Source organism: Pteropus alecto, unplaced genomic scaffold (genome assembly GCF_000325575.1).
Source record: "Pteropus alecto unplaced genomic scaffold, ASM32557v1 scaffold484, whole genome shotgun sequence".
Lineage (NCBI taxonomy): Eukaryota > Metazoa > Chordata > Mammalia > Chiroptera > Pteropodidae > Pteropus > Pteropus alecto.
The window spans coordinates 1249745-1264805 of record NW_006435778.1 but is presented as its reverse complement, the minus strand read 5'-3'; the positions used below and the strand labels follow the sequence as shown (position 1 = coordinate 1264805).

Genomic DNA, 15061 nt, shown 5'->3' with positions numbered 1-15061 from the left:
AAACATAGAGCGTCAGCGTCCTGGGTGGGGGGACGGGGGTGGGGTGGGGTGGTGTAAGGTGCTGGTGTGAGGTCCTGGAGGTGGATTCTGGCCCTGCCACTTTCTACTGCATATTCTTGGGAAAGGGACTGACTCCGTCTGTGTTTTAGTTTTTTAATCTGTAAAATGGAGACAATAGCTGACGTAGTAGCTAGCTTCTAGGATGTTTGCAGGACCAAATGAGGCAGCAGATGTTGAGGTTCTGGCTGGAGTGGCCAGTCCCTAAGGAGGAACCGGCAGAAGAGATTAGCGTTAGATCAGTTGATGTACAGAGAAGCAGCCGTGTGTACAGGTCTGGAGCTGAGGTGATAGCCATTTGGTTAAGACTGGGGCCTTGATTTTTGTTCCCCCAAGGCCCTGCTGGGATAGTGGTTATAAGCTGTTCTCTAGGCCACTTGGGTTTGGATTCCAGTTTTACTATTTTCTAATTGTGTAACCTTGAGCAAGTTATTTCCTATCTCTGTGGTTTAGTTTTTCATTTGTAAAATGAGAATAATAACAATATTTTTGTTCGTGGGGTTGTCGTGAAGATTAAATGAGTTGATATGCAAAGTGCTTAGAATAGTGCCTGACACATAATGTTCTTTTTGCTGTTCCTGTTTTTCTTGGTGATGGGAGAGAGGGGGAGGGTAGGAGCTGGAAGGAAATGTGGAATTCGGAGCGGTTTATGATGGTTTAGGAACGAGGTGGATTGGATTGCCTGTGTGAGGTCATCCTAGTCTTGGAGTATATATAAGTGGGAAACGAGCTGGTGGTGCTTGTCTTCAGTGTCTGAGGGGCAGTGGCCAGAGGCCAGGAGATGTCAGCAGCGGGAGGGGAGAGGATGATATGGCCAGTAGAATGAGCATAAAAGGAGCAGGGGGTTTTACAAGAGGGTGGAGGAATCATTATCTGGATGTGGTCATAAATAATAATAGCCATAGCAATTACTTTTATGACTCTGGAAAGGGCAGTGGGTAACAAGAAGAATGCCAGCTCTTTCTCCCTTGGATCCATTCTTCACTTTGCAGCCACGTGTTCATTTAGGACATTTCTACTGAGTGCCTGAACGGGCCAGCTGCAGTGCTGGGCACTGGGGATGTGGCAATGAACACGACAGACCCAGTTCCTGCCTTCACGATGCGTGCTGGCTAAGGGGAGAGACAGACATTAAACAGATAATCGCACAAGTCATTAATCAATACAGATTGGATCATGCCATTCCCACCCACAATTCCAGAATCTTCATTAGCTTTCTACTGCTACAGAATAAAATCTCGACTCCTAAGCATGGCTTGAAGGCCCTGAAGGGTCAGGCTCCAGTCCCACTCTTGGCAGCTCTCCTGACCACTGCTGCTCCCTCACCCAGGCGTCTAGCACCCCCAGGACTGCTTGCTGTTTCCTAGACCGACTGCAATGTCCCCAGTGGCCCCCTGCCGCTCGCTGCTCACGCACTCTCTGCACCTGGCATGCTCCTGCTGGTTCTTCATGGCCAGCGCAGCAAGTGCGTTTTCCTTCTGTAGGCCTTTTCCAGTCACCATCGCTCTCTCAGCCATGTTCCCAGAGTACCTTGGACTTATCTGGATATAGCACTTCATGTATAGAATCAGAAATTTGTAGCATGGCTCCAATGGAAGGAGGTCATGACAAAGGCTCTGAGCTAGGAGTGGGCACGGAAAGTAGAGTGCTGGGAGAACATGTCAGGGGAGAGGGAGGTGCCCATAGGTAGGCAGCACCTGTGGCTTAGGGGCAGCCTCGAGTACCTGGCTGGAGTGAAGGGACCAGTTCCCTCCCTTTAGGAACATGATGGAAAGCTTAGGCTCAGGGAATAGGCAGTGTGTTCAGGGTGCCTGTATGCTGAGAGTTTTCTTCATGGGGATGCATCTGGGAAAGCTTCTGCCCGAGTTGGTGAAGCCCAGTGTGCCAGTAAAACCTGCAGTGGAGCAAGATGGAGTTAGAAATCCTAGCCACAGGAGTTGGGGCAGCCCAGAGGCCCAGTAAAAGCTGTCTGAACCCTCCCCATCTGGGAATGCGCCATCACTGCTAGTCATGGCGGCCTTAACCTTGGGTGGCCACCAGGGGGATGTGATTTCCCTTGGCTGCCTTCTTTGTATTTGAGATAAATCCCAAAGCCCTTTGCTCGTGTCTCGGTGGTGGCACATGGAGGGAGAGTCCTACGCTCAGACAGCCTCACCAAGGTAAGGGAGCTGCCAAGGGCCAGGTCTCAGGAGTAGAGCTTCTGGATCTCAGAGATTCAAAGGCAGACCCAAGTGGTAGCAGCCAGTTAATACTCATGGGGCTGCCGCAGCCTGAGCTTCCTGGACCGTCATCCCCAGATATAGCCTCTTCACCAAAAAGGCCCGTGCAGGTGAAGTGCTGCCCTGTTAGAGGACAGAGGAACATCAGGCCGAGAAAGGGAGTGAGAATATCTGGAGTGGCCTGAGTTAGAGCTGTGAGACTTCCTTCCTCATCAGAGACTGAGGCCAGCGTCAGGAGATCCTGGGAGGGCTGGCAGGCATCAGCAAGGGACTGAGGCACTGTCAGCTCCTGCTGCAGACAGTTATAACCCAGCCTGGGATCCCCGTGGGTGCAGGCAGTTAATCTCCGTAGGCCAGAGTCGCCACTGCTGGAGAGCAGGAACATTGAACTTTTCAATCACATTAATTTCCACAGGAAATTGTTGTCTTCCTTTTGTCCAAAGGTTAGTGATTTATATTTACCATCCTCTTAACTAGCCTTGAAATTTACTGTTGCCAGGTCGCCACCGGCCTTCGTAAATCTTAGGGTGGCAGCCGAACATAGCCAAGTGGCTTGATCCTTGGAAGGGCACACCCTGGTCCTTTCGGGAGGGCAGATAACCTGCACAGAAGAGCCCCTGAGGAGGTGGGGAGTCACTTGGCAGGGAGATGAGATGAGGTCTGACCAACGAGGTTGCAGGGAAGCCTTTTGATAGCAGCCATGGAGTAGGCAGCTGGCTTGTGCATCAGCATATCACCACAGGAGACGTGCTTCTAGTTGTGGACAGGGATGGTGGTACAGAAGGCCTCAAGCAGCTTGGTTAGGATGGCCTGTGTGACCTTAGGCAAGTATCTTAACCACTCTGTGCCTCGGTTTCCTCATCTATAATAGTATTACTCATACTGTTGTTATGAGGGTTAAACTTCAGTAAATATCAGCTAGTAGTAGTCTCTGGAAGGACAGGTGGGTGGTTTGGTATAGGCCTTGGAGTCAGTCTGCTCCGCCTCTCTGCTTACACTGACCTATCCGTTTCTCTTTGGAAGACCCACTTCTTCCATCTATTTGTGGAATTAGAACATGGGCTTGTAAACTTTTTTTGTAAAGGGCCGGTAAGTATTTTATGCTTTGTGAACCATATGATCTCTGTTGCAGCTACTCAACTCTGCTGTTTTATCATGAAAGCAGCCATACACAAGAAGTAAATGAATGTGGCTGCATTCCAGTAAAACTTTATTTGTGGACAAATTTCCATGTGTCACAAAATATTATTATTATTTTTTAAACCATTTAAAAATGTAAAAACCCATTTTTTATTTCAGCTCACAGGTCATATAAAAACAACATGGGCTGGATTTGGCTCATGGCTTGTAGTTTGCTGACCCCAGTATTAGAAGGTGAAATTGCATGGATAAAGTAGTCTTTTTTTCACCTGTGCTATGTCTTTGAGTCATTAGAGAAAAGTGCCCTCCTGTGGATTTTTCCAATGACCCTGCAGTGACTCCTGAGAGGCCTAAAAGCCACCTTGAGGAAGGAGCCCAGTGGGAACCTGAGGCACAGGGGCTGGCAGAATACCTGGGCCTGTCACTCGTTGGTTCCCTGCCTGTAGCCAGAGTGGTGCTGGCTCTAGAATGGCCAGTCATCCCCACCCCACACCCCATCTCTGGTGCTGACTGTCTCACTGTATGTGTTTCAGAGTATAGCCCTAGCCAAGATGGGAAGGAGGCGGGGACTCGACAGCCTTTGGTGATTCTTTTGGGCTGGGGTGGCTGCACCGACAAGAACCTTGCCAAGTACAGCGCCATCTACCACAAAAGAGTGAGTACTGCAGGCATGGGGACACCCAGGGCTCTGGGGCCCTGCCCCATGTAGTTGCTTTGCGGGGAACTCTGAGCCTTGGCTGCCTTCTTCTCTGGGCCGCAGCGAAGGCTGACCACCAATGTTGCAGGCCTGAGAATGGCACCAAAAATGGCCTGTGAGGAAGACGCTGGGGTCATGGGGACTTTGGCAAGATTATCCCTGCTTTGCTGCTAGCTTTGTGGCCTGGTCTGTCCCCTTCAGCCCCCTGACTTGCTTCCTCTTCCTTCCTCCCCAAACCCCGCAGTGGGTAGCCCAGCCCTTATGTGCTCCCAGCTGCAGAGTCCACCCAGACCTCAAGTTTCTGTTGGCTGGATGTTGCCTGTCTGGGCAGCAGGAGCCTGGGTTGGGTGCGCTGGGTGTCTGTACTTCCAGGACTGTCACCTTTTCTGATCAGGTGAAGTTCTGTCTTAGATTGACCAGGGCACCTTCACATTCCTGTAGTAGAAGGGCCTCTTGGAAAAGAGATTCAGGCTTGAGGTTTCCTTGCTTCTTCTCAGGCTGCACCAGGAGTTGGATATAGAGGTTGTGGTAATTGAAGAGAGCCTTAGGGGGCTTAGTTACATTTTGAAAGGTCATTTCGTATCTTTGGCCTCTGGCCCAGTCCTGCCCTTCTCAGCCCAGACTTCCCAAAGCAAAGAAACACCAGCACAGACAGCCCCAGCTGCCACCTGGGAGCCTAGAACTGAGGAGGGGTGGGAGCCTTCCGGGAGAAAGGCCAGCTGGTGTCCCCCTCCCCTTGGCCTCTTTCCACTGACCCACGTCTGCACTGTGCCTAAGGTGTGTGGTGGCCGTGGAGTGGGAGAAAGTTTGGGGGAAAAAGCAGTTCTGAGCTTGAAGCTCCCTGCCACCAACAAGGCTGGTCCTCTGGCATCAGCTTTTATAGCTTGCCTTACTCTGCAGGTAGTTTCAGCTACTTCCGAATTTCTTCAGTGAGGTAGGCTTTTTTGTCTTGCTTCTCCATTAGACTAAGATCTGTGAGGGCAGGCGGAAAAATAGAAATAGGTGAATGTGGCCAGAACAGAGAATGAAAGAAAGGGCATGTGGCAAGAGGTGAAGCTGGGGAGGGTCCTCAGGGGATTTAAGCAGGGCCACTGAGGTTAGATTTGCGCTTCTGAAAGTCCTTCACTGCAGGGGGCCAGGACTGGAAGCTGGGAAGTGAGTTTGTTGCAGTGGTCAGGACCTTGGGGCCAATGGTGCTGGTGGAAGGAAGTTGATTGATCAAGGAGTTTGTTAGGAGGTAGAATGGTAGATTAGTGAGAGATTGGATATGGGCACAGGGATAGGGAGGGGTCAAGGGTAATACCAGAGTTCTGGCTGCAGCAGTTCTTGAGTAGAAGGGGATGTGGGTTTTGAGCCATAGGCCCTGGGGTAGATGCGATTCCCCCAGGGAATGTGTAGAGGGCAAGGACAGAGCCCTGAGAAGCCCAAACTTAAAGCAGCAGAAGATGAAGAGAGTCCTACGAGGAGAGGAGGTGTGGCCAAAGAGGGACAAGAAAACCCAGGAGAGTGTGGTGGAATCCATAGTGCGCCTTTGGGAAATGGGCCACTGTAGAGGGCAGGAGGAAAGATGTTATTGGTGCAGGAGGCATGGTGAGAAAAAGAGGGAGCATAAGCCCAGGGAAGGCAGAGGGGTTGAGGTGGCAGGGCTGGTGGAGGGGTTGTCTGGGAAAGGAAGAGGGTGCATTTACCCTATGGTCAGGAGGATAGAATGGGTGTGGAAAGAAATTTTTTCCTAACCTCAAACCCCTAATACTTTATTATTATTATTTTTTTTTTTAGCATTTTATATTATTATTAGTCTCAAGTATATAGTACATTGGTTAGAAATTTAGATGGTTTATGAATACTTACTATTTAAAAGAAAATAAAGATACCGTATTCTCCCACCCAGAGATTACCTCTATTTACACATGAGTGTATATCCTTTCACCTTTTTCTGTGTGTGTATCTTTTCTTTACCAAAAGGAGATCTTTCGAATACACTATTTTATATCTTTTTTTAGATCATGATCTCTATAGTTCCATGTTAATAAATTTTCATCTCATCTAATTTCCAGTTCACATTTAAATTCTCTAATATTAGAGTCCCCAAAGTGTATATTATAGATGATTTTCCCAAACCAGGATCCAATTCAGGATCACTTATTGCATCTAGTTATTTTGTTCCTTACCCCTTTTTGAAATCTAGAATCCTCCCTGTTTTCAAGATACTAACTTATTGAACAGCTTGGGCTACCAGAGAATATATCTAGGAGTGTGTGATCCTGAATGCTGCTAAAAGGGAAGTGCAATGGGAACTAAAAGGTATCACGGGACTTGATTGTTTGGGAGAATATGGGTGACTTTCATAAGAGCATTGTTTGGGAGGGGATGAAGTTGAAAGGACGGTGAGTGTCAAAGTTTGTCTAGGAAGGTGAAGGGAAGGTGGGATAGAGTTAGAGGGGAACACATTGGGATGCAGAAGCTTTTTAAAAATGAGATTGGTTTGAGCAAGAATCTAGTGAGAGAGACTGAAAATATAGGAGAGAGGGGTGAGGACTGATAGAGCAGGGCCTCGTCCTTTGAGCATATGCAGAGATGGAGAGATGGTTGGCTTTGGGGGAGAGAGAAAAGACTGGGATCTGACATCCAGTGAGATCTGGGTCCTTGATGTAGGGACTTCTGGGAGCATCTGACTGGGGAGGTGGCGGCAGAGTGATGCCCAGACCCCTCAAGTGTGCACGCATAGGAGATTTGGAGTTAACAGGGCCCACTGTGTGTGCCCTCAAAGATGGCACTTTCACAGGAATTGCAGTTATGTCTGTACCAAAAAGTCGTCCTGCATATGCATGCTCCTGGGGAGGAGTGTGTGCGTGTGTGCACTTGTGAAGGTAGTTCTTCATCCATACTGTTAATAAGTGGTGCCAGGAGTTGAACCTAGTCCTTTCTGACCCCAGAGTCTGCCTAACTCCAAGTCCCCTGACAAAGGGCCCTTTGTCTCTAGAAAAGGTTAATGAGAGGGGTTTAAGACTCAGGTTGGGTGGCTTTGGCCGCCTTTTCTAACTGGCCTAGAAGGGGATCTGTCTGAAGACTTAGAGGTGTACTTGACCCAGGCATTGAGGGGTACAGAAACCTAGAGAGAATTTGGCTCAGCTTTTAGAATTTGAGGAACAACAGCATTTACTATATTTAGAATTTCAGGGAGTGCGGAAGGAATGATCCCAGGCCTTGGAACCAGATAGATTTCGGTGTCAGACCCCTGATGCAGAAAGTATGGACTGCTCTCAGGGCTCTGTGTAGGGGTGGCAGTGTCTAGAGACTAACATCATGCAGGTCTGGCTCATGAGTGGCCTCTGGTGGTCAAGACTGGGGCCTGCAGGCTATGTCTTGGGTGTTGGGTCTCGTGGGGATGGATACCTGTGCCTGGGACGCAGGGACAGTGCAGAGTGGAGTCGCTGGCAGCAGGGTGTATTCAGGCAGCAAAACCTTAAATGTGCAAGTCGAGCAGATAGGGTGCAAGGTCAGGGGTGGGAGGGAGACAGATGCCGATCGGAGTGAGACTTCCTTCTGGTCAGCCCAGAAGTCTCCAAAGCATGCTCTAGGCTCCAGCTCACGTACCATCCCAGGCTGAGGGGTCTTGGCCAGTGTGAAGTGATTATTCCACAACCTTCCACTCTGGAAGGCACCATGTCTGTGAGTGGTGAGCTGGCGCCCAGACCCCAGCAGGGCCTGGAACACTGCTAGGCTTTTGGGCCTGTGCAAGTTGGAGCTGCTGGATCCTTCTGACATTAGCTTGTAAACCACCTCCCTGCCCCCACATCCCTGAGGACCAACCAGGCCTCTCTCCTCTTCCTAGGGCTGCATCGTGATCCGATACACAGCCCCATGGCACATGGTCTTCTTCTCCGAGTCCCTGGGCATCCCTTCACTTCGTGTTTTGGCCCAGAAGCTACTTGAGCTACTCTTTGATTACGAGATTGAGAAGGAGCCCCTGCTCTTCCATGTCTTCAGCAACGCCGGTGTCATGCTGTACCGCTACGTGCTGGAGCTCCTGCAGACCCATCGGCGCTTCTGCCACCTGCGTGTGGTGGGCACCATCTTTGACAGCAGTCCTGGTGATAGAAACCTGGTGGGTACTCTACGGGCCCTGGCAGTCATCCTGGAGCACCGGCCTATGGTGCTGCGCCTGCTGCTCCTTGTGGCCTTCGCCCTGGTGGTAATCCTGTTCCATGTCCTGCTTGCTCCACTCACTGCCCTCTTCCACAGCCACTTCTATGACAGGCTGCTCGATGCAGCCTCTCGCTGGCCTGAGCTCTATCTCTACTCAAGGGCTGATGAGGTGATCCTAGCCAGGGATGTGGAACGCATGGTGGAGGCACGCCTGGCACGCCGGGTCCTCGTGCGCTCTGTGGATTTTGTGTCATCTGCACATGTCAGCCACTTCCGTGACTACCCTACTTACTACACGAGCCTCTGTGTCAACTTCATGCACAGCTGCGTCCACTGCTAGGGTCCTTGCTCCACCCACCTCACCTAGGCTTCAGAAATAAACGCCTGACACCTCCCTATAACCTACATCCATGGGTGGGGTCTTCTTCTGGTTCAATTTCCTATGGCCCTTTGGGACTTTGTGGTTCCCCAAGTAGAGAATTCCCTTGAGCTTCTGTGGTGGTCTGCTTATCCCAGGATCCTGGGGAGTGGGAGTGCCTGGGCACATCTCTGCAGGAGCCTTGCAGTGCTTGTGTTTGGATAAGTGCAGCAGTTAGGCTGCTGATTCCTGTGGCATTTAGGCTGTTACGAGTTAAGCAAGTGGGAGTGGGGTGGATCATTGGTTGATCTCCAGTTCCTTGACTGGAAGGTAAACTTTGTGGGGAGGTGCCAGAGGGTAGGATCAAGCTAGGGCAGGGGCTGTGATCTCTCCTACGGCCTCAGAAGGGCAAAGCCCCACAGCATGAAGCACCATCCTCATGGATCCCACTTGGCCATTCAGGAAGAGAGACTTCTCTGACCTCATTGCCAGGGAGTCTGAGGTAGAAGCCAGATGGGGAGCTGAGGATACAGAGGTGATTGACCTGCCTGGGTCCATCACACTTTGTCAGGAAGCCACTGGATCCAGGAAAAGTTGTAAGGTGTGTGTAATGGACAGATAGAGTAGGGAGCATTACACACACACCTTACAGCAGCGCCATATGGGCACTGGGAGAAGCGAAGTCAGGAGCCCTGAAGACCAGCACCAGGGCCAAGGGGCTGTTTGGCTGAAACAACGAAGTCCCTCATCTCCTTGAGGGAGACCCACTTGGCTCCTCTCTAGGCAGGAGTGGTGGCTTTAGCCTTAGAGTTCTATATTATCTATCATTCTGTGTCACTGCTGCACCCTGCTGGCACATAGTAGGTATTTAATAAATAATTGTTGATTGAATGAGCTTACTGTGGTGATCAAGGGACTTGGGGGGCAGGGATGGGCTTTGACAGTTTGACAGGCAGTGAAGGAAATGGATGGAACAACTCTAGGTGGGAGCTGAGTCCTGATATTCTTAGGGCTGATGGACCCTCTGTCTCCTGAGCCGAGATCTCTATCTGCGTGGCGTGTGTCCTCTGGGACCTGGACTGTTGGGGCCAAGTCCTATATTGTGTGGCTGCATTCTTAGCCCTGGCCAATAGGTGGCAGTGCTGCCTGTGCCATGAGACAGCTCAAGAATCTCACAGCAGGTGGGCCGCATGCCCTCACTCTGGGTTAATGTCACCTATTTAGAGAGCATATGGCCTGCAGGGTGGGAGTAACCAGTCATCAAGGGCCTACTGAGACCAAGGCAGGAGAGAAGAGTTGAGACCTGAAAGGAGCCATCCTGATGGGAACTGGGCATTACCCACTTCTCTAGCATAAACACTCAGTCATCATGTGGCTAGACAGGCCACATATATTCCCTAGAATATTGGACCTCAGGATCTTGCATTCAGGGCATTTACAACCATCATGCTGGGTATGGGCCTGTGAAGGTTGGCTCAAACCAGGGCGATTTGTTGTTGGGTGGAGGAGGCAGGAGTATGTACCCACCATGGACATCCTAGAAATTTGTGTCTAAGGCAGATTTGGGAAGATGGAGGGTAGGTGTGGCATGTGAGAATATGTAAAAAGGAAAGGGCTCAGGAGTTCTGGAGATACTGGGGTCTTTAATTTTAGAATCTTTTCTAAAACAAGCCTTCTGGTGGGCGAGGATGCATCTACAGCTTTGAGCACCTGAACGAGCGAGCACCCAGATGCTGAACAATCACTGGCAGTGGGCAGCCATGGGGGATAATGATTTGACCATGCACCATCTCCAGTGCTAGCTGCCCAGCTTCAGTTCCCCAACTTGAGGGTCTGTCTTGGATAACGGTTTTCTACTGTTTCCATGAGGATCCAGGCAGTAGCTATACTGGACTATTGGTTAATAGGATGGAGACCAGAAAAAAAGCCATAGGGGTGCTGAGATGGTGGTTCTATTTTTGGTCCCTGGGCTCCTTTCAGGGGACTAGAAAGGGATAGAGGCTTGGAGCTTGTGTTTTCACCTAAGCTTGTAGCTGTTCCTGCCCTAGATTGGGGGATAGAGTTTGCATCCCCTCTGTACCCCCAAGCCCTGACCTCTTCTGTGATTAATGAGCTGACGATTCTGCATCGATAAGGAATTAACCTGGAGCCCCTACCCATCAATAGTCAGAAGTTTAGGTCCCCGGCCCCACCCCCACTCCTGACGTAGTGCTCCAGGGTCCCTGAGCAGACCAACCCTGCACTGCTTTACACACCCATATCCAAGTCCTTCCTCCACATTGCTGCCAGGAATTAACTCTTCAGCTGCCTGTCCACACCATCCCATCACCTATCCCTTCCTACACATGTACACACAGGCAGCAGCTGTTTATATTGGTTTAATCCATGTCAAATGTAGTTTACAAAGGGAAAGGACAAGTACCTTTGTATAGAATATACAGACACAGCATCACACCATGGGGCCCATGGGAGGGGCGGGGGAGACAACACTTTTCCCTGGGAACAGCAGCTCTAATCCCAGAAGTGGTTCTTGGCAGAAGGCTGGGCAGCCAGGAGCACCCTCATCTAGCCCTAATCTCGGCCCTTGCTTCAGCTCGGTTCCCATTTCCTGTGCATCCCCCCTCCCCCAACTCCTTATAAAGAGCCCCAGGAGCTAAGACTAAGGAGAGGATCACGTCCCTTGGGGCATGTGCCCCATGTCTGGGAGAAGAAATATACACCACTGAACACTGAGCACATGGGATAGGGAAGGGACATCAAAGGGAGAGAGGGAGGTAGGCACCCCAAGAGATGGATGGGCCGAGCCCCCAACCAGCCCTGAAGGAGGCACTGCTTCCAGGTGTTCTTAGAAAAAGAAAATCATACAACCAAAGGGGAGGAGGAGTAGAGGGCGAAGAATTGTCCCATTTATACACAACATTGTAAACATACACGGTCTATATTACATGTGCTTCAGTCTGGTGTTTGCATGTCTGTCTGTCCGTCTGTCAGTCTGGGGGTTGGATCTCAGGAGCCTTGCCCAGCGACTCACCCTTACCTGTACCTCCCTGCCCCACCCTGGGAACAGAACCTGGAACAGGTATGGTCCCCAATCGTGGTTGGAGCCAGCAGGCAGGGCCTGGGCCTCAGCCTCTACTCTGGCTCCAAAGGCGCGCGCGCGTGTGTGTGTGTGTGTGTGTGTGTGTATGTACATGGGGAACCTGTGTGAAAGTATGTACAAGGGGTAGTCACGTCACAGAGGCAGGCAGGCGGGGCTGCTTGAGGCAAGGCCTGTCTGGGGTGGCTAGCTCACAAGTAGATTCTCCGCAGGTCTCCGGGCGCTGTGATGGTGTTGCACTGAGGGCAGAGCTTCTTGGCACCCTGCAAGAACAGGGAGGGCTTCGGTTATATAGACTGTGCTGCATGTTAGCTCATGTGAGCACCCAGACTTGCAGCCATGTCTCCCTGCACCAGTTGTGTGCTGGGACCTTGATCCTGTCAGCCCAGGTCGGGGACATGGGCAGCCTCCGTGAGCAAGCAGGCACGCTCCTGCGTTGGGGGGATGCCAGGATCAAACCGCCTGGCCAGCCCCGCAGCAGGAGCCCCAGTAATGAGAACAAGGCTAGGTCCAGCTGTGGCTGCTGCGGCCCTAACAAGATTACACGCGGCCTTTGATCAGGACACAGAGCCCACGTCCGGGCCTTTTATTGCTGTCTCCGGGCGACATTTTAATGGCTGCTCCCAAGCGAAGAACAGGGGCAGGAGCAGAGGGAGCTTAGTAATGGGAGGGGGAGGGGCAGAGGCCCTGGTCCTGCTTACCCACACCCAGCCTCTTCCTGACCCAGGATCTCACCACTATGTGTGACACAGTGGGCCTTCTGGGGGTGGAGGCAGAGGGAAAGGAGGCAGTGAACTCAAAGAAGGGGAGAATTTAATAAACCTGAGGTGGGGGAGATAAGAATGTGGTGAGCTAGGGTGGGGGGATATCATGGCTTCTGGCTGTGTTCTATGCTCCCGCTCCCCCCTGCCCCTCCTCATCCCTCCCCCAAAGCAGGCTCAAGCATAGGCAAGGACATCTGGGCAGTACCCAGAACAGCAAAACCCTCCCTGACCCCCATGCCACCTCACCAGGGTCCGCAGCCAGCACTCCTCGCAGTGCACATGCCAACACTGGATGGACGTTAGGGGCATCGAATATGAGTCCTGGAGAGGAGGTGGGCAGAGAAAGAGTCATGCTGAGGCTGGCCCACCCTCTAAAGAGTTCAGATCACGATGCAGAGACCCTCTCCAACCCCCAGAGGGCACTGAAGCCCGACCAAGGGCACGCCTAGGTTCCCTTCCTCTCACCATGCAGATGAGGCATTTGTAACGGTCCCCACGGGATAGCTGCCGTTCAAGTTCCCTGACCCGAGCCTTCAGGGCCTCAAACGTGGTTACAGCTGAATCTTCTGTTATTCTGTGAAGAGGAGAGCACAATTAGGCAGGCAGCAGGCTGGCATCCCTAACCTGACCCTCCAGCCCATAACTCCCTTGAATTCTAGAAGCACATTTACAAATCTCTCTCAGATGCCCCACTCCCCACCTGCCCATATCCTATATCTGCAAACTCCACATTCCAGAACTGAACTCCTAACCCTCCCTGTTCCTCCACCTCCACCCTGGTGAGTTTCCATGCCAGACACTCATGAACCATTCTCAAACCTTTCCTTCCTGCAACCATCCCTGTCACTCCTGACATCCCAAATCTGTCATCTACCTTCTAACATCTCTGAAGTCTCTTCACTTCTTTCCACCTCTACCATTACTTGCCCAGGTTCTCATGATTTCTTCTATGGATTACTCCACTAACCTGAATAGCCTCTCTGCCTCCAGTCCCCTCATTCTCTTCCATTCCATTCCCAGCACCCAGAATTTTGCAAATTTGACCATTTCTATTTCCAGCATTTCAATGTCTCCCTTTACTCCCCAGTGTAAAGCTCTACCAAACTCCTCACAGGCTTACAAGGGCCTCCTCCTCCGTCCCCAGCCAGCTATCTCCCTCAGCATCCTACCATATACTTTAAGCTCCATCCACACCGAATAATAAAATTCTCCACACACACCACTGCTTTTCATTCCACTGGTCTCTCAGCACTCTCTCTTTCCTGTGGATCACCCCCACCTCCTAATTCACTAGTTCCATCTCACTGTTAAGGCCTAGTTCCCATTTTTTCCCAGCAGCCTTTTCCAGCCGTCCAGCCAGCACCACCACTGGTGGCTGCCTCTTCTGTGCCATTCCAACACCCTGTACTGGACTCCACCACAGCAGTGTAACTGCAGATGTCTCTGTCTCCTCTGCTAGACTCAGTTCCTTGAGGGCAAAGCTAAACACTCCACTAATATTGGCTATGGACATTAGCTTTATGTTAGGCACATCCAAACTCCAGAGAGTGAGAGATGTGGGGACTGAATGAGTCCCACATAATCTAGGTACCTGGGCTACAGGTCTGGCCTGCCTCAAGGACTGCTTGTGTCATCCGAGGCACATCGGATGCCCTGGTAGTCCTCACCTGTTGTTCAAGCACTACACAAGAAGGTCTCTACAACCTCTTGAAGATTCTTTGGGCTGCAATACTGAACAGGGAATAGCTAGGACTATCTCAAGGAGTTATCCCTCTTACCCCTCCTAAAACAAATGAACAGAACCCAGAGGAGCTCACAGAGGGAGAATACTTCCTATAGGAATAGAAGATGGTATTGGAGAGGGGCCTTAGGGAATAATAATGATAATACAAATAAAAGAGCTAAAATTTATTAAGCACTTACTAAATGCCAGGGACTGTACTGAGGAATGGAAAATTATCTTATTTACACCTCACAAAAACCCCATGAGGAGATGATAATACTCCCATTTTATATACGAGGAAACTAAAGAAGAACAGAAACATTAAGTAGCTTGCCCAAGGTCCACAAAGAGTGGAGGAAACAGGATTTAAACCTTGGTAGACCAATCCTGCAATCAACCAGTAACTACGTGACTGACCATTATTACTCTACATTGAATAGACCCAGGAGGAGATGGGTCTCAAGGCCGAGGCAACATAGGAGCAAAAGCCAAAAAGGCTTAAGAACCCATGTAGCTGGAGGGCTCACCTGTGGGTAAGCAGAAAGTGCTAAAGTGGGAAAGAAGATTATATCTGGGAAGACCTCAGATGCCACAATCAGAGTTTATTTTACAGGCAATGGGAAGTTGCTGAGGATGTTGGAAGAGGGCTGTGACAGAATAAGAGCTGAGCTTTAAAAGATATTCAATAAGGAAGCAAGGAGATGGAATCCAAGTGCAATGTGCTGTGGGCAAGAAGGATCTCCTAAGGGCAGCCTGTTCTGCCAGCTTGGGGTAGACACCTGACTCAGAAAGCATGAAAGCTTATAGGTGGTCTGCCCCTGCTGGGTATGTAAGTGATGGGGGGAGGGTGGGGGTGG

At 50.7% G+C, this 15061-nt stretch overlaps 2 protein-coding genes across 3 annotated transcripts in view; one reads left to right on the top strand and one right to left on the bottom strand.

Moving 5' to 3' along the window:
* TMEM53 (transmembrane protein 53) overlaps positions 1–9515 on the top strand; it is an 18251-nt gene extending 8736 nt beyond the window's left edge. Inside the window, exons 2-3 of one of the 2 annotated variants that reach the window (XM_015588972.2) lie at positions 3950–4071; positions 7949–9515. In XM_015588972.2, the coding sequence (XP_015444458.1) occupies positions 3950–4071; positions 7949–8602 (776 nt within the window). In that variant the 3' untranslated portion in view covers positions 8603–9515. The remainder of the gene's footprint in view (positions 1–3949; positions 4072–7948) is intronic. The other variant, XM_025046443.1, reaches the window with a different exon arrangement.
* Positions 9516–10982: 1467 nt separating this feature from the next.
* Positions 10983–15061, bottom strand: part of RNF220 (ring finger protein 220) — a 206795-nt gene continuing 202716 nt past the window's right edge. Inside the window, exons 12-14 of the mRNA XM_015588955.2 lie at positions 12947–13055; positions 12728–12802; positions 10983–11980 (exon numbers count right to left, since the gene is read on the bottom strand). Coding sequence (XP_015444441.1) covers positions 11909–11980; positions 12728–12802; positions 12947–13055 — 256 coding nt within the window. The 3' untranslated portion in view covers positions 10983–11908. The remainder of the gene's footprint in view (positions 11981–12727; positions 12803–12946; positions 13056–15061) is intronic.